General features: G+C 43.0%; 1 protein-coding gene across 4 annotated transcripts in view; it reads right to left on the reverse strand.

Annotated features, from left to right (window-relative positions):
- LOC144826600 (uncharacterized) overlaps positions 1-23,617 on the reverse strand; it is a 497,905-nt gene that overhangs the window by 121,473 nt on the left and 352,815 nt on the right. For all 4 annotated transcript variants that reach the window (XM_078685107.1, XM_078685106.1, XM_078685105.1 and 1 more), the window contains one exon: positions 10,251-10,387. In XM_078685107.1, coding sequence (XP_078541233.1) covers positions 10,251-10,387 — 137 coding nt within the window. The remainder of the gene's footprint in view (positions 1-10,250; positions 10,388-23,617) is intronic.

Genomic DNA, 23,617 nt, shown 5'->3' on the forward strand with positions numbered 1-23,617 from the left:
GGTGTGGAATGCATTTATGTTGATTGGTGGTATGTGGTATAAAGTGCATGTATGTGGGGTGTATATAGGTTGCATTGAGTGGTGTGCAATTATGTGGCGTGCAATTATGTGGCCTGAGTGGTAATATGTGGTGTATTTATCTTTAATTGAGAAGAGTGTAATTATGTGGCATATAATTATGCGGCACTGAGTGGTATTTGGAGTGTATGTTGCATTGAGCGGTGTAATTTTGTAGCATTTAATTATGCGGCACTGAGTGGTATTGTGTGGAGTGTATGTTGCATTCAGTAGAGTGTAATTATGTGGTGTGTAATTATACGGCACTGAGTGGTATTTGAAGTGTATGTTTCATTGAGCGGTGTAATTATGTAGCATATAATTATGTGGCACTGTGGTAATATGTTGAGTATTTATGTGGCATTGAGTAAAGTGTAAGTATGTGGTATTAATGGTATACTTATATGTACTAAATCGGGTCACAGAAAAATGAAGAAAACACTCTTTTTAGCATTTTAAAGTCTTATTCATAATTGTTCATGACATTTTGGACTAATTTACACCTATTGGTGGCTCCCTTGGAGCTAAACCAAAGACTTGACTTGGCTCTCCCCAAGGCAGCTTGTGTCTCCCTCAGGGCTGCACACGTGCGCAGGAGATACGCTGTATTTCTGTCATAAGCTGCCTCTCATGATGAATCAGCAGAGTCAATCATAACACAGCCCCTTCACCGTGCCCGCACCTTAATCTGTACAGCACACAGCTCCCTTCATTGTGTATTTCAATCACACCCTGAACAATACACAGACTGCCCTCTGCCTTTTCATCACAATCTATTCAACACACAGCACTTACAGCCTCTGTACTCCCATCACCACACAGCCCCTGCAGCTCCCATCACAATCCATACAACACACAGCCACTACAGTTCCCAACACAATCCACACACAGCCCCTGCAGCTCCCATCAAAATCCATACAACACAGCATCTGCAGCAGTTTTTCACCACCGCAACATGCATCCTGCAGCCACATGACAAACAGTGCACAATACAGACCCTGCGGCCTCTGCAGTCTCCTTTACAATCTGCACATACATAGCCCATGCAACCCCATCACAATATGTACAATACACTCTCTGCAGAACAATCGACCATCAAAAAAACCCTGTACTCCGCATTTTCTACAACAATCTATATCCGCATCAACTATGTGCCTTCTTGTCACAGTCTGTACAAAGCACACACCCCTGAATCCTTATCACAATCACACAACCCCTGCAATATCTCCATATCCCATCAAAATCTGAACGCAACTCCTATACCAGTAGCATCCCATTACACTCTGGCAAAGCACAACTAACCCCTTCAGCCCCTGAATTTACCATGCAAACTATGCAACGTGTAACCCTTGCATCCTCTATATTCCATCACAATCAGTTCAACACAACCCTTGCATCCTCTGTATCCCATCACAATCTATTTAACACAATTCTTGCAGCTGCTGAATTCACCATGACAAGCTGCACAACACAGATTTTCAAACCCCGTTCCAACCTAAACACACAGCCCCATCTCTTTCTGCACAACACACAGCCCCTGCAACATCAACACAATCTACACAGTTCAACACGCAGTCCTACCTTAATCTGCAAAACAAAGCCCGTGGCCACACCATAATCTGCACAACACAGCCTCCGTAGCCCCATCACAATTTGCACAACACAGCCACTGCAACACCATCGCAATCCACACGACACACAGCCCATTTAGCCACCCCATAATCTGCCAAACTCACAGCCCCTGCAACACAATCACAATCTACACAACACACAACCCCTGAACCGCCTCACAACCTGCAGAACACAGCCCCTTATAACTTCTGCACCCCTCACAGCCTGTACAGCACACAGCCTCTGCAGCCTTCGCATTTCACAAAAAGGTGTTGAGTAATCATTAGGGCTCGGCCTACGTCACCACTTCGTCAGAAGTGGGGCGGAGCTCCGAGCCGTTTTGTTATGGGGCTCCGAATAGTGTAGCAAAAATTCCTCAGTGCGCGAGATTTTTCAGTAGTTATTTTTGCCATCTGCATGGTAATTGGTCCTCGCGGTGCTGTGTTTGTAGTAGCCTTGACGCAATAGGCCATATATATTTTATGTTCGGCACTTCCTGCATTTTCTGTGCGGTTATGCGCAGGGGAGTGTAATAAATGTTCAATTATGAGCTGTCAGGGTGCCGCGGTAATAGAATTCAGATGGTAGGGGCGCGTTCACCAGTCTGCAGTGAGTTTGGTGGGCGCACGTTCGTCAGCATTCTTTCATGTGTAAGTGTTGGCCTTTGAAGAGCTGGCTTGGTCGTGCGATAAGAAGTAATTAAGATGAAACAGATGTTCCCTTCAGTTTTATGAGGGCAGGAGGGCTTTTGTTTCTGTCAATATAGTTTCGTTTCTGCATTTCAGTTACTAACTTAACATGTTTTTAAAATGAAACATTTGTTGTCTTATGACTTACATTAGTGTGTTCTTAGAACCATCTATAGACATAGGTCAGTCTAATACTGAAAACAGCATGTGGGAAACACATGCACAAGCATCACAACAACTTTGTGGCGCAGCTCTCCCTGTCAGAGTATATGTGTATCGCAGTGCTGTTTAATATTTATTTTGTCGTCAATTCACTGCAGCTAAAATGTTCGACAAACATTAAGTAGCCTATCCTGGCAGTCTAATACTGAAAACAGCATGTGGGAAACACATGCACAAGCATCACCACAACTTTGTGGCGCAGCTGTCCCTGTCAGTGTATATGTGTATCGCAGTTCTCTTTAATATTCATTTTGTCGTCAATTTACTGCAGCTAAAATGTTTTTTTTTTACATTTTAGTGCACATTAATAGTCTGAGCAGAGTTCACCTGAGTATGCAGGGTGAGCACACAGAGTATGCAGGGTGAGCAGACTGTGCGTATGCAGGGTGAGCAGACTGAGCATGCAGGGTGAGCAGACTGAGCATGCAGGGTGAGCAGACAGAGCATGCAGGGTGAGCAGACAGAGCATGCAGGGTGAGCAGACAGAGTATGCAGGGTGAGCAGTAGGAGTATGCAGGGTGAGCAGTAGGAGTATGCAGGGTGAGCAGTAGGAGTATGCAGGGTGAGCAGTAGGAGTATGCAGGGTGAGCAGTAGGAGTATGCAGGGTGAGCAGTAGGAGTATGCAGGGTGAGCAGTAGGAGTATGCAGGGTGAGCAGTAGGAGTATGCAGGGTGAGCACACCGAGTATGCAGGGTGAGCACACCGAGTATGCAGGGTGAGCACACCGAGTATGCAGGGTGAGCACACCGAGTATGCAGGGTGAGCACACCGAGTATGCAGGGTGAGCACACCGAGTATGCAGGGTGAGCACACCGAGTATGCAGGGTGAGCACACCGAGTATGCAGGGTGAGCACACCGAGTATGCAGGGTGAGCACACCGAGTATGCAGGGTGAGCACACCGAGTATGCAGGGTGAGCACACCGAGTATGCAGGGTGAGCACACCGAGTATGCAGGGTGAGCACACCGAGTATGCAGGGTGAGCACACCGAGTATGCAGGGTGATCGCAGTAAGAGTATGCAGGGTGATCGCAGTAAGAGTATGCAGGGTGAGCGCAGTAAGAGTATGCAGGGTGATCAGTAAGAGTATGCAGGGTGATCAGTAAGAGTATGCAGGGTGATCAGTAAGAGTATGCAGGGTGATCAGTAAGAGTATGCAGGGTGATCAGTAAGAGTATGCAGGGTGATCAGTATGACTATGCAGGGTGAGCAGAGTGTGAGTATGGCGGGTGATCAGTAAGAGTATGCAGGGTGAGCAGTCCATACACGCTTCCACCAACCACACACACCAACAGCCATCACTGCACAATTCCTACAGGCACACACATCCACCACACATCAATGCACACACCAATTGACAACGCATCCACCAATTAATATTGTACCTATCGCACTATGCTGCACTTTACCTTTTAAAGATAATGCGTTAAAGTGCAGCATGCCACCATTGATAACATTCCAATACAACACACATTTCTCCAACACACACCACATGCTTCCACTCCAAAACACATGCCTAAAACACATTGCTATTTACAATGCCATTATCTCAAACTCAAACAAACCCGAGCCCTAATGCATTCCTAATGCTTGTTTTATATTGTACACGAATATATAAAAACACGCGGTCCGCCGTAGATAACGAATGGCTGGCTGTCCATAGTGGCATTTGTGTGCCAATTTCTCCTGCTACAACTGCCGGCTAAACTTGCTACAACTATGTGCACGCACGGTTCATCTTCGAAACATGCTCATTCAAGCCTATCTTACTTTGAATTAGGCGACGAGATTGATAAGACGTGCTACATAAATTAATAAATAAAATAATGTGTTCTTGGTAACTATTGCTGGGGAGAAATGTAAATGTTTCTCTTCCAGGAATTCAAACCAGTGCAGCTTCTAGGAAGAAATGTATTTATGCGATGATATAACTGTGGAACGAGGAAATCGAGTAACGAATCCCAGCTTCTCCACCCGATCTCTTGAAAACGTGTGACCATAGGCAAACCACTATAGCTGAGTGGAGTGAAGAAGCAGCAAAATACCAGTCGGTCGGCACACTATGCTAAGCACAGATTTTTTTTTTTAGCTTACCTGTGTTTAAGCCACGATTTTAATTACACCGGCCACGCCCCGATGACAGACCCCCGCCCACGACCTGTTTTATTCATCACACAAAGCCCTGAGAGGAGCTCCTGTCCTCTCAGGCGGGCCGGCACTAGGTCCTGGTGCTGGCCTTGGTGGGTGTGCTAGTGATAGAAAGTCCCTCAGCCTCTAAGGTGTGCAGACACGAAGCATTACAACTTAACGCCTGCTTCACTCCTCTTCTCACTACCACACTTTGCCTCCTCTGCGTCCCCGGGGCACCCCATGTAGACGGCTGGCTGGCACTGCACGTGTGCCCATGTGCAGGAGAGGAGCGCATCTCTGCCCTCGGAAGATGCGCCGGGTGCCGGTGCCAACTGTGATGGAGGGCTGCTCGTGGGCACACAGAGGGTGCGGGGAGGAGCCCTGCTCTGAAAGGCTGCTCAGCGGGTCTCACTCCCAGCAGCTCTCTCCTACCCTAGCGCGCGGACGATGTGTAAAGAAGAAGCTGAAGCCTGTAAGCCTCTCTGGATGTGTCTGGGTGCTGTGTTTAGGGTCCGTGGTGTCGAGGCGCCGCGACCGAAGGAGAGTGCCTAGAAGAGCCGAGGAGCCGCATGCCCCTGCAGGTAAGGACACCCCGAGGGAGCCTGACAACTTTGTGCCAGCTCTCATTTTCCTCGGGAGGCGTTTGTGAGCGTTCTGGTGAGGTAGCACGGTGGGTTGAGATCATACTGCAGATATCTTTTTCTAACCAGCAGGTTGTGGGTTCTTATGTCGGCAGGGACAGCTCAACCTAATATCCTTCAGGGGAGCGAAACACGTAATACCTCTGAGTTAGGTAATAAACGCCCTGCTATTTCTGTGCCAAGGGCCAATTCATTGAGTGTCGTGGGTTCCCCCAATGGTCATAATACAAATATTAACGCCTTATTTCTCTTCTACGTCAGTATCCAGTCATTGCGCTGCCCCCGCCCCGTTTCTCAGGGGTCACTCCGCTGAGTGAAAGTATTAACTTATTATTGCCCGTGATTAGGGCACACGCTCTTCCTATAAGGTTTACACTTTTGTGGAATGTTTCTAAACTCCTGTTTACTCTTTTGTTCCTTCCGCACACTTGTCTCTAGAGTCAGAGGCGGATTGCCTAGTGTGGAAGGATACTGAGAGATTAGTGCCGCTTGAGGTTAGAAGGGTAGGGGCTGGGTCAACCAGCGACGACCAGGGCCTACGGGAGCCCTTGTGCTGCAACACTGCAGGGTAACCGAGAGACTGTTCAACTAGTTGTTGCTTGAGGGAGGGCTGTGGACCACTGCCCTCCCTCAGCAGGAGCAGGCAGGCTCCCGTCGCCAGGACAGCCCAGGCACGTGAGGGGAGGGGGAGCCCGCGGCGCATGCCACTAAATCACCCTCAGCTGACAGAGCCCAGCGCGGGAGACGTCCCGGGTGACGTCCAAGGTGATCACTGATGTCTACTCACAGATGCACCCAGGACATCTCCCCACTAATCTTCCTGCAAGAGGGGTGGGGGGGCTTATCAGAGAGGAACCGTGAGCAGCGAGGATTCAGACAACGGGCGCGAGAACCACTGATTCGGAGGCGGGCGCGCTGAGCCTCGAAGTGAGATTCCCTTGCTGGAGCCAGCCAGGGGCATCATGTGTTTGTACGTTAATTACAAACATATTGTGCCAAGCGGGCTCCCGCAAGTGAATCTCCTCACGTGCACGCGTTGCCATTGAAGGCAATGGAACGCGTGCACGTGCTTGGCTGAAAAGCCAAAGCGATTTCTATAGGTCTTTTTCCTATGCAACGCATTCGCGTTGCGTAGGCAAGACCTAAAAATGGCTTTAATACATACACAGCTAAATGCTACACAAAATTACAAATGCTCATAATATACAACCCAATCTTAAAGCGCTTTAAATGGATCACAGAGCAAATCCTCTCCAAAAAAGTTGTCAGAGGGGACTAATAGCAAATTCTTTACTACTAAGGTTGTTAAAGTGTACAGCTCCAAAATACCAGTCTTCTAAATAATAAACACTTGAGACCCGTAGCACCCAATCGATTTCATCCCAGTTACCATTAATACTTATAACATATGATTAGCTTGTCACCATAACATATTCAGGTCAAATGTATTTAGTAAATGTTAGACTGGACATCTTTTGGCATGATTTCCCTGGTGTTTTTGCTTCTGACCTCCTGTTATTGATTGTGGGCTACATTTTGTTTTTGCTGGTTTTAGGACTCTGGGCACTTCATCACTGCTGACCAGTGCTAAAGTGCAAGTGCTCCCTGTACAAAATGTCTTAAGTAATAGGTTTATCCATGATTGGCAGATCTGCTTCACTAGTAAGTCCCTAGTAAAGGGCACCACAGGTGCCCAGGGAATGCAACTCAAAGGCTACTAGTGAGTCTAACACGGATTGTGCCACCCACATGGTGTCCCTACAAACAGGTCTCAGGTGAGCCACTGCAGTGTCGGAGTGCAGTTTTAAATACCATTTCGACCTGGAAAGTGCACTCACTTGCCAGTCCCAAACCTTCCCTGCTTCTACATGTTAGTCACCCCTAAGGTAGGCCCAAGGCAGTCCAATGTGGTGGGTGCAGTGTATTTAAAAAGGTAGGACATGTACTGGTAGGTGTGTTTTGCATGTCCTAATAGTGAAATACTGCTACTTTCGTTTTTCACTATTGAAAGGACAACCTCTCCATAGGGTAACATTGGGATTGCATTGAACTATCTTTTAAGTGTAGTTTCCCATTGGAAGCAGATGGAGATGTGGAGTTTAGGGTCTCTGAACTCAATTTAAAAATAACATTTTTGGTGAAGTTGGTTTTAAATTCTGTGTTTGAAAATGCCACTTTCAGAAAGTGTATATATAGAAATGGGCATACCAACATACCCTTGTGAACTTGGGTAGATGAGTCTCAGGTAATAGTGCCAACAAAGGATATTTATTTACAGGTATGTTTAAATAAAGTTAGCAATTACTTCCTAGACTTCTAATCATGACATTCAAGAACAATGAAATGCACAATATTCTGTATAAATTCCAAGGGAAAAAATAAATAAGTAATGATTTATTCTTGTATAAATTCAAAGAAAAAGAATCAAGACTATTTTGCCTTTCATTGTTTTAGTCAGTCATGATTAGACGTATAGGAAGTCATTTTTAACTTTATTTAAACATATCTTTAAATAAATATCCCTTGTTGGCGCTATTACCCAAGACAAGTGGGCATTTTCTTGCTTTTGTGCCTCTGCTAGTCTGTAGAATGCACATCTGGGTTGGCTGACAGTTGAGCTCTTGTGCATTCATTCTATACAGTCACACAAAGGGAGCAGAGTGCCCTGCATATCCTGCTAGCCCTTCACCAGGCTGATGGGTCTTCCTGAGCTAGAGTGGGGAAAGGTTGTCACTGACCCCTGACCTCACATAAAGCGATCTCCCCTTCCTGCAGTTTGTTTGGAGCTAGGTCAGGGAAAGGTAGGGTATTGTGAACTACAAAGACTTTCATTTGAAGTTTGCCTACTTCAAAAGCATAAAGGGGTTAAAGTTTTGGACCTGACACTCCAAAATCAGAACATTTCTGCACTGAGGACATTCTGCCAGGAAGAGCTAGATAAGCTGTCAGGAGGGACTTCCAGTTTGTTATTTTCTTTGCTGTGTTGGCCTGCTGCTTCTGTACTTAGAGCAAAAGGGCTGGACTTTGCTTTCTGTATGCAGCTTCCAAGCTTCTCCAAAAGCTCGAGTTGAGCTTGCCTCCTGTTAAGAATTCTTAGGGCCATCAAAGACTTCAAGCACCTGGGTTCTTCTGCGGAGTCCTGACTTGCCAAGTGGTGGCAAATCCTGTCCTTGGGCTCTTGGAAGTGTAACCTGGTGATCTTACGGAGAAAATCCACGCATCAACTCCCTGCACCAGTTTTAGCAACGCATCGCTGCAAAAGATCGATGCACCGCCGCTTCCTGCCCCGAAGCCCGGTTCCTGGTCAACGCATTGACCACATCCTTCCCTGCAGGCCCCAGCTCACCAAAGAATCAGAAAAATCACTGACGCATGAGTTGTGCGCACTGTATCTCAGATGTCCGTGCCACCTGCTCTGACTCACCACCTGCCTCACGGCTATGTGATCGACACAGTGACAAAATAAGCGCATCGATGAAGCGAGTCTGGATTTTTGACGCAGCGTCCCTGGACGTCGATTCTTAAGTGACACTGCACCTCAGAAAGGAACCAAAGCCGCATGTCTGGAAACAGATACAACACCTCCCTGTCAGTAAGGTGCGGGCGCATCACTTCCCCTACCACTAAGAAACAGAGGCATCACCTCCCCTGCGTAGTAAGGAACCAATGCATTGCTTTGGTTCACTGGCATCCCATTTCACCTGTGCCTTGCACAGTCTTTGATTTTTGACGCATCTAAAGGTACATTGTGCTAAAATTAATGCATCCATGGATTTCTATGGACTAAACTTGCTTAACCTTTTAAAAGTGATATTTTTACATGTGTATGTTGTATTTGTCATTTTGGTCTTGTTTTATTCAGATATATTGGCTATTTTTCTAAATTGGTGTGGCCTCCTTTTGTAGTGTTGCTATAGTGTGTGTACAAACACTTTACACCTTGCCACTGAGATCAGACTGACTGCTTGTGCCAAGCTACCAAGGTGAGCAGTGGTTACCTTAACTGTGCGACTCCCTTACCCTGACTGAAGCGAATGTGCCTACTTGAACAGGGTGCATACCACTGAGACCTCATTTCTAATAATAAGCTTTTTCAAAAGGCATCAAGTGCAACACAAGCACCATTGCAGTGGAACCACACATTCTCCCCAATCAAAAGCTTGGAGAGATCAAATCTTAGGCACAGCTATAGCCTCCCTTAGTACTGCTATTAAAAACGATTTCTCTGCTGATCACGTAAGTCCTGGCAACAGATGTGCTGTCACAATAGACCTACAAAATTAAAACAGCCATTCACTGCATCATGCAGTCTCCAAGGAATGTTTTAAAAAGGTTTCTATGCCAAGGGTATTTGTACTGGAGGCAAACTAATCCCATATTTCTCACACAATAGTCTTTGCAGTATTTTCTTCTGTACCAGGTGAGGCAAGCCTATGAGCAATGAATATTGTTTCCAGTTAAACCAAGCAGCTGTTCATAAGGTTGTAGTCCAAGGATTACATTTAGATTTAATCAACAAACAGATGTATTGAAAAATATAAGAAATGAATTACTAGCAGATTTTTGGTACCTAGTCTATGATCAACAGCCAATAAGCATTCCAGCAGTAGGGCAGAATGGAGGATTCCTTGAAATTAGGTGTGCAGTAGTCAGTAAGTTCATGGTTGTTTCTTTGCATTGACATTCTAGACAGGGCATCGTGAGGATGTTCCCATCAAATGTCACTATATTAAGACTTAACTATAAACCTAATCCTACAGATTTCCTTGAAATGTAGGGAGATGCACAATATGTTCTGATGACAGAACAAGGGGCGGACAACATACACCCACATTTCAACACAAAGTAGAATTTTGGCCCCCAAGCAAGCTGTAGTCCTGGAAAAGTGGAAATACTCACCAGCCACTGCAATTGAGCTTAGGTCCACGGAATGGTTCACAAGACTCCTCAAAGCCTGTAATATCTGCATGGTATCCACATGAGTTGAAGTGTTTATGTAAAGGTCTCCTTTGATGGACAAGTCGCCACGGAGGTTTCTAGGAATAACACGAGACAAGAGTTTTGCGTGTTAAAAAAAAAATGTATACATCAATCTATAGCCCACCACAGTCCGAGCCAATAGAATATAAAGAGGTATAAAATATTTTTGGGAAAGTTAAATCAAACAATGCTGGAATTTTTTTAATTAAAGTTAATTAGAACAGGGCAAATACAGAGTTTGAGAAAAGCAGTCCCACTGCTTGAAGACACCTTTCACCGGGTGCCTTCAAAGAGGAGCTCTTCACCATTCATGTCCTAGAGTTGTAACACAAATTAAAGATTTGTGTGCCTTTATATCTTTGTGCATCATTAACAATGTGCATGATGTCTTTTTTCCACATCTACTCACTAATGAAGTACTATTGTCTTTTTAAACCCTTGCCTGCTGATGACGAGCCCAGTTCGTCATGAGGCACAGTGGAGCTGTGCACATGACGAGCTGGGCTCGTCATAACGGCCGGGCCACTCCCCGCAAGGTGAATTCCATACCTGTGCGGACATTCTATGGGAGTGGGCGGAGTCATGACTAGCCCAGCTCGGCATGAGCACAGCTGCATTGTGCCTCCTGACTAGCTGGGCTCGTCGTGAGCACAGCGGAGCCGCGCGGAGCCGCGCGGCCCCCCGCCCTCCCGCACAGGAGGGAAATTATGCCCGGGGTTAAACAACTTCTCTATGAAGTTAAGTGGGTTTTCCTGACTCTTGGTTCAATTTGGGCCAAGCCGCCATAATTAGCATAGCGAGAGCAGAATCATTATTCATGTAGTGGGATAGTGTTTGGGTGCTAAGGCAAGATCACGTTAACAAGGCTGTGCTCGGATTTGCCAATGAAATTATCTATTTGCTTACACAACAATGAATCTGTTAATTTCATATGCAAACAATGTAGTGAGCAAGAGACTTCCCTGTTCCACTAGGGATGCAGTCTGTTCCTTTACTGATTTGGCTGGTATTGGGACCTATGTTATACAGAGTAATACAAAATTAAAAATTGGTCTATTTATAGACAGCCTTAATGGCATTGACTAACGCTTTACAGATGATATAAAACTCAGTTATTGAGTGGCCCTTCATTTAACTGACTTCATTTGCAATATTTTTTATGTATGGGGAGATGCTTTACCTAGAGGACAATGCCTCTTGAAACTGAGGTTTATTACTATCTCCGACTCATTGAAACTGTGGGCCTCCTATTGAGGTAACGTTTGGGGGGGGGGGGGTCAAAATTGCGTGGTACCCCGTGAACACACAAATGGCGGAGAAGCAAATAACAAAAGAGTAATGGTGCGAGGATGAGTACTAGTTTGCTTACAATTACTGCTCAAAGAGTAGAAACAGGTGAACAATGGCTATATTAGCTAACAAATGGTCTGAGGAATCGGAAAATTCAATGAAGGCACAACCAGTTTATGCCCCAGAATATTAAAAAAAAATAAAAAACCAACAAAAAAAAAATTCTGTAAAAATAAACTGTTCAACCCCAAAAGATGGTTTTAACTTTGGTGTTTACAAACTTATATCGATATATAGGTATGTGTAATATACATATAGCAATAGTTCTAGTTAGGAGCAAAGTTTCAATAGGAAAAGTGCTTGATTTTGCCAATAACTTTGGGGCCACTTGACGAATCTTCACAAAATTGTCTTAAAACTTCCCATTTTTTGGTTCAGCTGCTGTGATGAAACTTTTGGTGATCCATCAAGCGGGGGGGCCAGGAAAAAAAAAAAAAGTGGGCCCCGAAACGCATTTTTCCCATGTTAGGTCTATGAGGATTTTTCATTTTTGAACAAGACTAAAGCCAGAACCGCTGAAAGTAATTACATCAAATTAGGCAAAAAGCTAGATATTGGTCCAGAAAGCGTGCTTTTTGGGATTTGGTGTAAATCTATTCAGTGGTTGAGATATTTAAGTTTAAAAAATAGATACCAAGGGACGCAAATTTGATTGGCTGCCAACACTTCAAACAGGAAGTGTTGACACCCATCTTGGGACTTTGCTTGAAGCAGAGCCCCACAAAAAAGTTAGAAAAAATAAAAATAAAAAAAGAGGGGCTGGGTAGGAATACCCTGACCCCCTCATATGGTGGAGTGTTGCAAGGATCCTGCTCACACAGAACTGTGCACGGATACCTAGGACATCAGTGAATTGTGGTGTACCAGAAACGAACCTCAGTACCTAGAAAAACCCCAACCAGCTAGCATCAGTGTCACATTAGCTCTTCGTCCTATAGCAAAGGAACCAATGATTAGACAACCTAGAACATGCGACTTAGGACAAACTCAGGAGTGGAGAAAAACCCTTTTTTATATTTAATTTTGCCGTAAAGCCGCAGGTAGATCCGCGGCAAAATTATAAATACATTTAAAAAAAAGATGACCAGTGGGCTCCTTGGCATCTTTTTCATTAAGCCCCCAGGTGGGCCAAATCCCGGGGGCATGTTTTGATAATGCGGTGGGGTGGGGGGGGGCACGTGGCACCCCATGTACCAGGGGACCATCACCTCCTTGGGGCTATTTGTTAAATGAGTGCGGGGTAGGCCCATATGGCCTCCACCGCAGCCCCAGGGACTGCCACCTCCCCGGGACTTTATGTAAAATTAAAGCAGTAGGGGGCTGTGCTGCTCGCACCCAGACTGCTGCCCCAGAGACCACTACCTCCCTGGGATTTTTCCAAAATAAATGCAGGGGGGGCACACAGTTCCCCCTCGCAGCCCTGGGGAACACCACCTCCCTGGGGCTTTAATTTGTATTAATACGGGACCGTGTTGACTCCCTCCCTGCCCCCCAGCTCAGGGGACCGCCACCATCCCAGGGCAATTAACATAGTAATGTGGGCGTCCAGATAGCCTCCCCCACGTTGCCGGGGTTCCCCACTTCCCTGTGGCTTTATTAAGAATGAAAGGAGTGGGGGGGGGGGATAGGGGGGAGGCACGTGGAACCCCCTTGCCCCAGGACCCACCATCCCCGGGACTTTATGAAAAATGAAAGCAGTTGGGGGGGAGGGGGTGCAACACAGACCTCCCTGTGGGCTATTAACAATCTGTAAGGGCCTGATTGCCCACCCCCCCGCAGCCCCGGGGACTGACTCCTCCCTGGGGCTCATATAATATAATGAAGGGGGTGTGTTGCAGCCCCTGCGACCATCATCTCTCCAGGGTTAAATACTTGAAAGAGGGCCACACAGCCCCCGTCGTGGAGTCCTAGCTGGCCCAGGGGAAGAACCGCATTCCCCAGGGCCAGCTCCTGCAACGTCACAGGGTGCCCACTCCAAGACATTGCAGTTTGCTATGGCTTGTCAAGAGTAATTCAGCTCCCGTCAAGCCATAGCAAACTCTGCTCTGCTTTCAGCAAGGGAGAGCTCAAACAATGCTCTCGCTTGCTGAAAGTGGAGCAGAATTATTTTTAGACAGAGGGAGCTGCAGGTTTAGCAGCCCCCTTAGTCCAAAAGCAATGCCGGTTCCTTGGAAGAAAGGAGCTGGCAGGGACCACAGTCCCCAACAAAAATGACTGAGTGCCCTGCGTGGTAACAGGTACCCAGTATAGAGGCCAGGCCCCTGGGGATGTAGGCCACGTGGTCCCCCTACCTTGTTCTTAAAAATAAAGGTGGTCAGGCCCCAGGGTTGGAGGCACAGGGGCCAAAATCAGACTAGAAATGGGGGGTATGCATCCCCTCTTCCCTAAAAATAGAATTAAAATAAAAGCCCGGCAACTTGCAGGAGCCCCTTCACTACTCTGCAAACGTGCCTCCTGGCGTGCTGCTGGTTGGTCCTTGGGGGTCAACAGCCCTCCTGTTCCCTCCAGTAAGTCCCACACAGCTAAATTGCTAGAGGCCATGCCCACTTTCTCCACCACTCTGCAAAACCACCTCCTGGTGCACCACTGGTTGGGGAATGAATTCCACTTTACTCCTGAACACTTCAGGACTAAAGTGGACTTCTTCCCCAACCAGGTTGGTAGAAAGGTAGTTTGTGTTACGCAGATCACACTTTGTGATTTAGTGTAAATTTGTTCAGTAGTTTGAGATATTAATCGGATCCACGCACCACAGCAAAATCTTGATTGGCTGGGCGCAACTCCACAGAAAAGTTGCATCTGCCATTTGTCAAGAACCAGTCCTCAAGGCTGAAAATGTCTGTTCAAAGGTAATAAAGGGGTCAGGGTAGAGCTCCCCTGACCCCATATGTGTGGTAGAGGGGTGTCAGAGGGACCCATAAAGGGTAATAAAAAGCCTTATAACTTTATATCAACATGCAGGAATGCGCCGATTCCCCCGCAGTGCTCAGTGCAACCTCCATCCCCTGTGGAACCACAAACCCTGATGCAGCTCAGAGGCTCCAACCCCCCCTTTGCCCACCACACTGCAAACAAGTCTCCTGCCACACTACTGGTTAGTGGATATAGTTCCTTTGATTGTGATGGTCCACGGGGGCCAAAAACCTCTCCTGTTACCTGAAGTAAGTCCCACACAGGGGGATTGCTGAGCAGTATTCAGATGCTGTGCCCCCGTTCTTCACAGACTCATACAGCCACTCACACCCACTCACAGAATGTTTTGTGGAACAACCAGAGTTTAGTTTGTGCTAGCAATGGAGTGATCTTATTGCCAGTGGCAGATGCCCAGAAGGTGTTCCACTCTCTGACCCTTAAAGGGTGTTGTATAGTTATCCCAGTATTCTTTTGTTCTGTTAATTTTGCACTTTTGTGGGCTAAGGGTTTTATACAGGAGTGAAGCTTGGTGTCCCAGTTTGTATGTTTGTTACATACTGGAAGTTTGATTGGTCGCGCTACTTTGAAAGACGGCCACCGGACACAGCTCCTTCCACACTTTGTTGCTTATACGGGATTCTGGTTTACACAGCAAGAATCCCCTTCTTCTCAAACTAGAAGATTGGTGACTCTTTAATTAGAAATCACCACTATCATAACTTTGACTACAACTGAAGGATCTTTTATGGGACGTAAATACGTATCTTGCTATGAATTTTTTGCCCTGAAGAAGCCCATGCTTGGGTGAAACGCGTTGGCTGTTTTCAACATCTGCATGCCCTGAAAGTGTGAAAATAAAAGACTAATAACTACACCAGATGCTATCGTCTATTTGAATGTTCCACACATTGTTTTGCTTTGTATGTTGCCTCTCAGACCACAAAAAATATATCACAAGTTGGTTGTATATTTGCAGCAGGTCATTTGAGGTGGTCAATATACTTCACTAATTTTGTGACTAGCCTTGATAGTGCAGTCATATAGGACCCTGCTGCTTGATACTACATAAAACCAAATTTGATGGGAGGGTGTCTGCTATTTTGGATTTTGTTAGGGCTGTTTTAACCTTTAGGAATCAGTAAAGGTCTATTTCTTCCAGATGGTGGTAGGCTTTCAGTTCTGCGAACGTCAGCGGTGAGGATCCCTTTTTTAGTTGGGAGGGGTGTGAGATGCCCTTCTCGATCCATGTGTCTAAATTGAGGCTTTTCCCCTTGTACTTTATACTGCTGTTTGCCCATAGTGCTACTGATTTGGACCCCTTAATGCTGACCTCCATTTTTTGGTCTAATTTTAGGAGCGCAATCTTGGTGTTTTTCAGTATTGTGTTGCTAGCGTGTGGGTGTGCATTGGGTGTAAATTATTTAGTGTGACTTTTCTACATGCAGCCACATCGGTGTGTACCCCGGTGTTTGCTTGATCTATTGTGTACCTTGTTTAGCCAGGAAAGCCAGTTGGAAGACTTTCAAATCTGCTAAATTCACTCCCACTTGGGTCTTTGGCAGTCTTAGTTTATTCATGCTAATCCTTGCCTTTTTATCCCGCCATAGGAATTTGGTGCACATTTTATCTATTTTCTGGTGAAACTCATCTGTTCGAGGGATTGGGAGCATGCCTGTTGGGTAGTTTACCAGGGAAGTGATCATCATTTTTAGCATTTCTATTCTCCCCCACCATGTCATGAATTTGGGTGACAAGGCTTATAATTGTTTCTTGATTTTATCTAGTAGAAGTTTCTCGTTGTGCCTTAATGTAGAAACCAGGTCTGCGCCAAAGAAGATACCGATATACTTGATGTGTCCTGTCTGCCAAGCCAGCCCAGAATTTCCCAGTATTTCCCCTAGAGCAGTGTATATGTAATGGTTTACATTCTGACTTTTAGTTGTTTTGTTTGTAACCTGATAGTTAAGCATATTCTCTTATTGTGGACATTAGTGCTTCTATTGAGGTCTTTGGTTGTTGTGTCATTATCAGTATGTCATCCGCGTATGCTGCCACCTTTACTTTTGTACCATTGATAACCACTCTAATAAAAGAGAGAGGGACCCCGAAACCAAAGGGATAGGGTTCCACAATTGACACAAGTCAAAATATAATTCCCTTTGGGCGAATTACCGTAGAAAGACAAGTTCTTACAGCCAGGCACATATAGACTCACCAATACCAAATCATAACAAGGAAGCAATATGAATATAAAAAATGGAGAAAACACTATAATAAAAGTAAATCTAGACAGTTTATTGACATACACTATATTTTGTTAAAAATGGGAAACATATACAAGACGGAACACTATAAAATAAATACATCCAACATTTCAATAAAAAAGGAGCTACAGGTAAAGGACTAAATTCCAACAGAAATTCAGAATTTTCCTTAATTTCTTATTCCAGTATTACTCCTTAGGCATCGACGCGTTTCGGTGGAATAGTTAATGTTTAACCACCTTCATCAGGATAATTGCAATAAATGTTTCCCAATGGTTCTGAAAATTCAAACAGAACCAATCCTAATTACACATAATAATGACATAACATTTTCTTTATTTTAAAAAAACAAAGTATATTGATATTAACATCCCTAAACATACAATAACATTGCTTCCATGTTACACTAAACAGACAATACATCCTGTTACAACATAATATAACAATATATATAAAAAAATCAAACAATACATTCATTTAATTTGGTCACATAAGGATATTCCTCATGTTGGCAATATCTCATAACGCTTATATATTGAGCTTCAAACTTAACGTTCCCTGCACAGTGCTCCAATCATTAAATCAACAGCATCAAATCCACATTGATCTGTTATGTAAAAACACACTAGAGCTAGAAAAGTTTATTTTGGACAAGAGAGGCGGCTGTGGAGATGAACATGATATATCACCTACCTCAGTTATTAAATGTCACTCAGTACATGATAAGGGGTGCTCTGCCTCCTTCTCAGTCAAAAAAAGATATTCGTCCAGCGAATTATCTTCTCAAAGTTAAAAACAGTGTTATCCTATATTGGGTAGATAAGCAACTTATTTTATTATCAGCGAACCCCAATGTGTAAAAAAGATGATGCTTATTAACAAACTGATATATTCCAAAAGCTTGCGGGTTCTATTAAATAGTAGCCCAAGAGATATATGCGCACCAGACTCCTAATGGACTGTACTAATGACAGTCTTTACATAGGTTTGGAGATAACAATATCGTACCTGCGGCTTTTAGATTTAATGTCACACTAATAATAGGATATTCTAAACTCCAGGCGTGACTAAGTAATGACAGTCTTCACATAAGCCTAGAGGCCTTTAAACTCGATAGAGACGGTAACAAGATTTTAGAATTATTATTAGCCACATAGAGACGCTCACCTCTTAAATAGTCTTAATAATAAATAAGAGGGACAGCGACGTTATTTCAGGCCTTCATAACTAGCAGCTTAAGTCTGTGGGAACAAAATCGCTGTTATGGGCTGCCGAAAATACTCAGTGCAGACAGCTATTCCTATCCCTACCCTTGTTATACTTACATTAGTCTGGGGTAGTATAAGCCACACACACGGTATCAATGTGGTCATATACACACACACTTTCTGTAGAGTCTGTATTTAAGAGTTCACTAAAAAAAGGGGAGAAGAGAAACGAATCCATATCTTACTCCTTTTTATATGCTTGTATTAACACTGTTAAGAAAATACCCAAAACGCTAAAAAGATATGGCTTACTTGTTGATAAACAGTCCCAGGATAGGGGAATCATTAATCACACGTGGTTCTAACAGCGTGCATTCCCTGGGAAGTATACAAACAAACACGGCATATATTAGGATCTTAGTTTAGAAATCCGTCGCATTTAAACACACGTCGCATTTGAACGCACCATACGGCGCTCATTCCTTACCTGTCGGCGCTGATACAAAAGTGTCCCGCGTGTTGAAATCCAAGGCTCGAAACGGCAAACAAAAACGCCGTACCCGCCGCCAGTTTAAATACCATATCTACTCAATTGGTCTGTACGGAGTTCCTATCACATGACCATAGTAGATACAAGTGACGGACTATAGAAATGGAAGCAGAGAAAAAGATGCTCACTTCCTTCCAATTGTAAACATCATACCCTGCATTGAATGTGCATAGGATATAAATGACGGACTACGACATGAAGGTCTTGTTAAAAATACTCACTTCCTCACTTCATCCCGAATACAACACAGAGCCACATAGGCTGCAATAAATCTGCCAATCGCTTATCTGTATCATGGAGATAACACAATAAGATTATTATTATAGATGTAAGTATTTTGGATATAAAGCAGCACCAAATACTATACTAGTCTTTTGCTGTATTCAATGAATGGTTTATATCCAAATGTACAGTGGAGTGGACATAGTACACAGAGACTAAATTCTAGTATACACAGACAGATATTCGATAGGATTGCTAACATTCCCCTAATATCCCTAACTAGTCTTCACGGAAAAGGATGAATAGATAATAAATTGATCATCAATCTGAATTAGTCTTAGATCGATGTACATCCTACTCCTATAGATTGCTAATTTCGACATATTTGAATCCATATCAGAAATGTCTATGTCAAATCCGATAGTCCTGCATAAATATTTCCTATCAGATTCTCCCAGAACAGCTTGGATAAAGATAGAAAGAGAAGAAAGATGTAAAAAAAATGTAAAAAACAGCTCATAAATTAGGAAAATTTCGGAAAATTTCTGTCAGACCGAAAGGACAGGTTAGACAGCTCCGATAATACGATCCCATTCTTCTCTCGAGTTAAGACCCCTTCTTACTGTATCGAGATAGGAGTTCCTTCTAGAAACAATGTTGCCACCTCTCTTGCCTATTTTGATTTTTTCCAAGATAAACCAGCTGAAATCTAATTCTCCATGTCCTTTTTCCAAGAAATGGGCCACAATTGGGGCAGTGATTTTTCTGGTCTTAATTGCTGATCTATGTTCCTGGAACCTCGTACGTGCCTCTCTTCCTGTCTCTCCAACATAAGAGAGGCCGCACGGACACCTTAGTAGATATATAACATTCTTGCTTCTGCAATTATAATGGGTCTTGCATTTCACTGTCATGGTATTACAAACAATTTCTGACCCTACAATACATTGAGCACAGATATTACACATGCCGCACCTAGTTGTTCCAACCACCTTTGTACCATCTATTGTTCTTTGATTTTCAAACAGCTCATCTTTATATGTGTGTACCAATAGATCGCGCAGATTTTTCTTTTTAAATGCGAACAATGGTTTCTCTAAGGCTAATTCTTCCTCATGATTTAAAATGTGCCAGTGCTTGTTCACCACATTTTTGATCTGATTACTTATGTTAGAAAATTTGCTAACAAACACGACTTTATTTAAAGGACCCTTTTCTTTCTTTACATTCTGAACTAGTGCCTCGCGGTCATAGAACCTTGCTCTCTTCATTGAGTGCGACAGAAGTTTTTTTGGGTAGCCCCTCTTTGAATTTTGTTTTGAGGGTCTCTGCATGTTTATAGTAATCATTAATATCAGAACAATTTCTCCGAAGGCGGAGAAATTGACTGAAAGGGATACTTTCCCTTTGTGATTTGGGGTGAAAACTAGAAAATAGTAAAAGTGTGTTTTTAGCCATAGGTTTTGTGAACAATTCGACAGCCAGGACTCCACTACAGTTTTTAATAGATATATCCAAGAAGTCGACTTTTGTGGTGCTATATGTTGATGTGAACCTTCGGTTTGGATCTCCTAAATTAATCCAAAGGAACTCATCAAGAAGTTCCATCGAACCTTTCCAGATAAAGAGCAAATTTTTAGCAAATTTAGCAAATTTTCTAACATAAGTAATCAGATCAAAAATGTGGTGAACAAGCACTGGCACATTTTAAATCATGAGGAAGACTTAGCCTTAGAGAAACCATTGTTCGCATTTAAAAAGAACAAAAATCTGCGCGATCTATTGGTACACACATATAAAGATGAGCTGTTTGAAAATAAAAGAACAATAGATGGTACAAAGGTGGTTGGAACAACTAGGTGCGGCATGTGTAATATCTGTGCTCAATGTATTGTAGGGTCAGAAATTGTTTGTAATACCATGACAGTGAAATGCAAGACCCATAATAATTGCAGAAGCAAGAATGTTCTATATCTACTAAGGTGTCCGTGCGGCCTCTCTTATGTTGGAGAGACAGGAAGAGAGGCACGTACGAGGTTCCAGGAACATAGATCAGCAATTAAGACAAGAAAAATCACTGCCCCAATTGTGGCCCATTTCTTGGAAAAAGGACATGGAGAATCAGATTTCAGCTGGTTTATCTTGGAAAAAATCAAAATAGGCAAGAGAGGTGGCAACATTGTTTCTAGAAGGAAAGAAAGAGAACAATGGTATATCTCCAATCTCGATACAGTAAGAAGGGGTCTTAACTCGAGAGAAGAATGGGATCGTATTATCGGAGCTGTCTAACCTGTCCTTTCGGTCTGACAGAAATTTTCAAAAATTTTCCTAATTTATGAGCTGTTTTTTACATGTTTTTTACATCTTTCTTCTCTTTCTATCTTTATCCAAGCTGTTATCGGGAGAATCTGATAGGAAATATTTATACAGGACTATCGGATTTGACAGACATTTCTGATATGGATTCAAATATTTCGAAATTAGCAATCTATAGGAGTAGGATGTACATCGATCTAAGACTAATTCAGATTGATGATCAATTTATTATTATCTATTCATCCTTTTCCGTGAAGACTAGTTAGGGATATTAGGGGAATGTTAGCAATCCTATCTAATATCTATGTCTGTGTATACTAGAATTTAGTCTCTGTGTACTATGTCCACTCCACTGTACATTTGGATATAAACCATTCATTGAATATAGCAAAAGACTAGTATATTATTTGGTGCTGCTTTATATCCAAACTACTTACATCTATAATAATATTCTTATTGTGTTATCTCCATGATACAGATAAGCGATTGGCAGATTTATTGCAGCCTATGTGGCTCTGTGTTGTATTCGGGATGAAGTGAGGAAGTGAGTATTTTTAACAAGACCTTCATGTCGTAGTCCGTCATTTATATCCTATGCACATTCAATGCAGGGTACGATGTTTACAATTGGAAGGAAGTGAGCATCTTTTTCTCTGCTTCCGTTTCTATAGTCCGTCACTTGTATCTACTATGGTCATGTGATAGGAACTCCGTACAGACCAATTGAGTAGATAGGGTATTTAAACTGGCGGCGGGTACGGCGTTTTTGTTTGCCGTTTCGAGCCTTGGATTTCAACACGCGGGACGCTTTTGTATCAGCGTCGACAGGTAAGGAATGAGCGCCGTATGGTGCGTTCAAATGCGACATGTGTTTAAATGCGACGGATTTCTAAACTAAGATCCTAATATATGCCGTGTTTGTTTGTATACTTCCCAGGGAATGCACGCTGTTAGAACCACGTGTGATTAATGATTCCCCTATCCTGGGTCTGTTTATCAACAAGTAAGCCATATCTTTTTAGCGTTTTGGGTATTTTTTTAACAGTGTTAATACAAGCATATAAAAAGGAGTAAGATATGGATTCGTTTCTCTTCTCCCCTTTTTTTAGTGAACTCTTAAATACAGACTCTACAGAAAGTGTGTGTGTATATGACCACATTGATACCGTGTCTGTGGCTTATACTACCCCAGACTAATGTAAGTATAACAAGGGTAGGGATAGGAATAGCTGTCTGCACTGAGTATTTTCGGCAGCCCATAACAGCGATTTTGTTCCCACAGACTTAAGCTGTTAGTTATGAAGGCCTGAAATAACGTCGCTGTCCCTCTTATTTATTATTAAGACTATTTAAGAGGTGAGCGTCTCTATGTGGCTAATAATAATTCTAAAATCTTGTTACTGTCTCTATCGAGTTTAAAGGCCTCTAGGCTTATGTGAAGACTGTCATTACTTAGTCACGCCTGGATTTTAGAATATCCTATTAGTGTGACATTAAATCTAAAAGCCGCAGGTACGATATTGTTATCTCCAAACCTATGTAAAGACTGTCATTAGTACAGTCCATTAGGAGTCTGATGCGCATATATCTCTTGGGCTACTATTTAATAGAACCCGCAAGCTTTTGGAATATATCAGTTTGTTAATAAGCATCATCTTTTTTACACATTGGGGTTCGCTGATAATAAAATAAGTTGCTTATCTACCCTATATAGGATAACACTGTTTTTAATGTTGAGAAGATAATTCGCTGGACGAATATCTTTTTTTGACTGAGAAGGAGGCAGAGCACCCCTTATCATATACTGAGTGACATTTAATAACTGAGGTAGGTGATATATCATGTTCATCTCAACAGCCGCCTCTCTTGTCCAAAATAAACTTTTCTAGCTCTAGTGTGTTTTTACATAACAGATCAATGTGGATTTGATGCTGTTGATTTAATGATTGGAGCACTGTGCAGGGAACGTTAAGTTTGAAGCTCAATATATAAGCGTTATGAGATATTGCCAACATGAGGAATATCCTTATGTGACCAAATTAAATGAATGTATTGTTTATGATTTTTTTATATATATTGTTATATTGTTATGTTGTAACAGGATGTATTGTCTGTTTAGTGTAACATGGAAGCAATGTTATTGTATGTTTAGGGATGTTAATATCAATATACATTATGTTTTTTTAAAATAAAGAAAATGTTATGTCATTATTATGTGTAATTAAGATTGGTTCTGTTTGAATTTTCAGAACCATTGGGAAACATTTATTGCAATTGTCCTGATGAAGGTGGTTAAACATTAACTATTACACCGAAACGCGTCGATGCCTAAGGAGTAATACTGGAATAAGAAATTAAGGAAAATTCGGAATTTCTGTTGGAATTTAGTCCTTTACCTGTAGCTCCTTTTTTATTGAAATGTTGGATGTATTTATTTTATAGTGTTCCGTCTTGTATATGTTT

This window comes from Lissotriton helveticus, chromosome 3_2, assembly GCF_964261635.1.
Source record: "Lissotriton helveticus chromosome 3_2, aLisHel1.1, whole genome shotgun sequence".
Taxonomy (NCBI): Eukaryota; Metazoa; Chordata; class Amphibia; order Caudata; family Salamandridae; genus Lissotriton; species Lissotriton helveticus.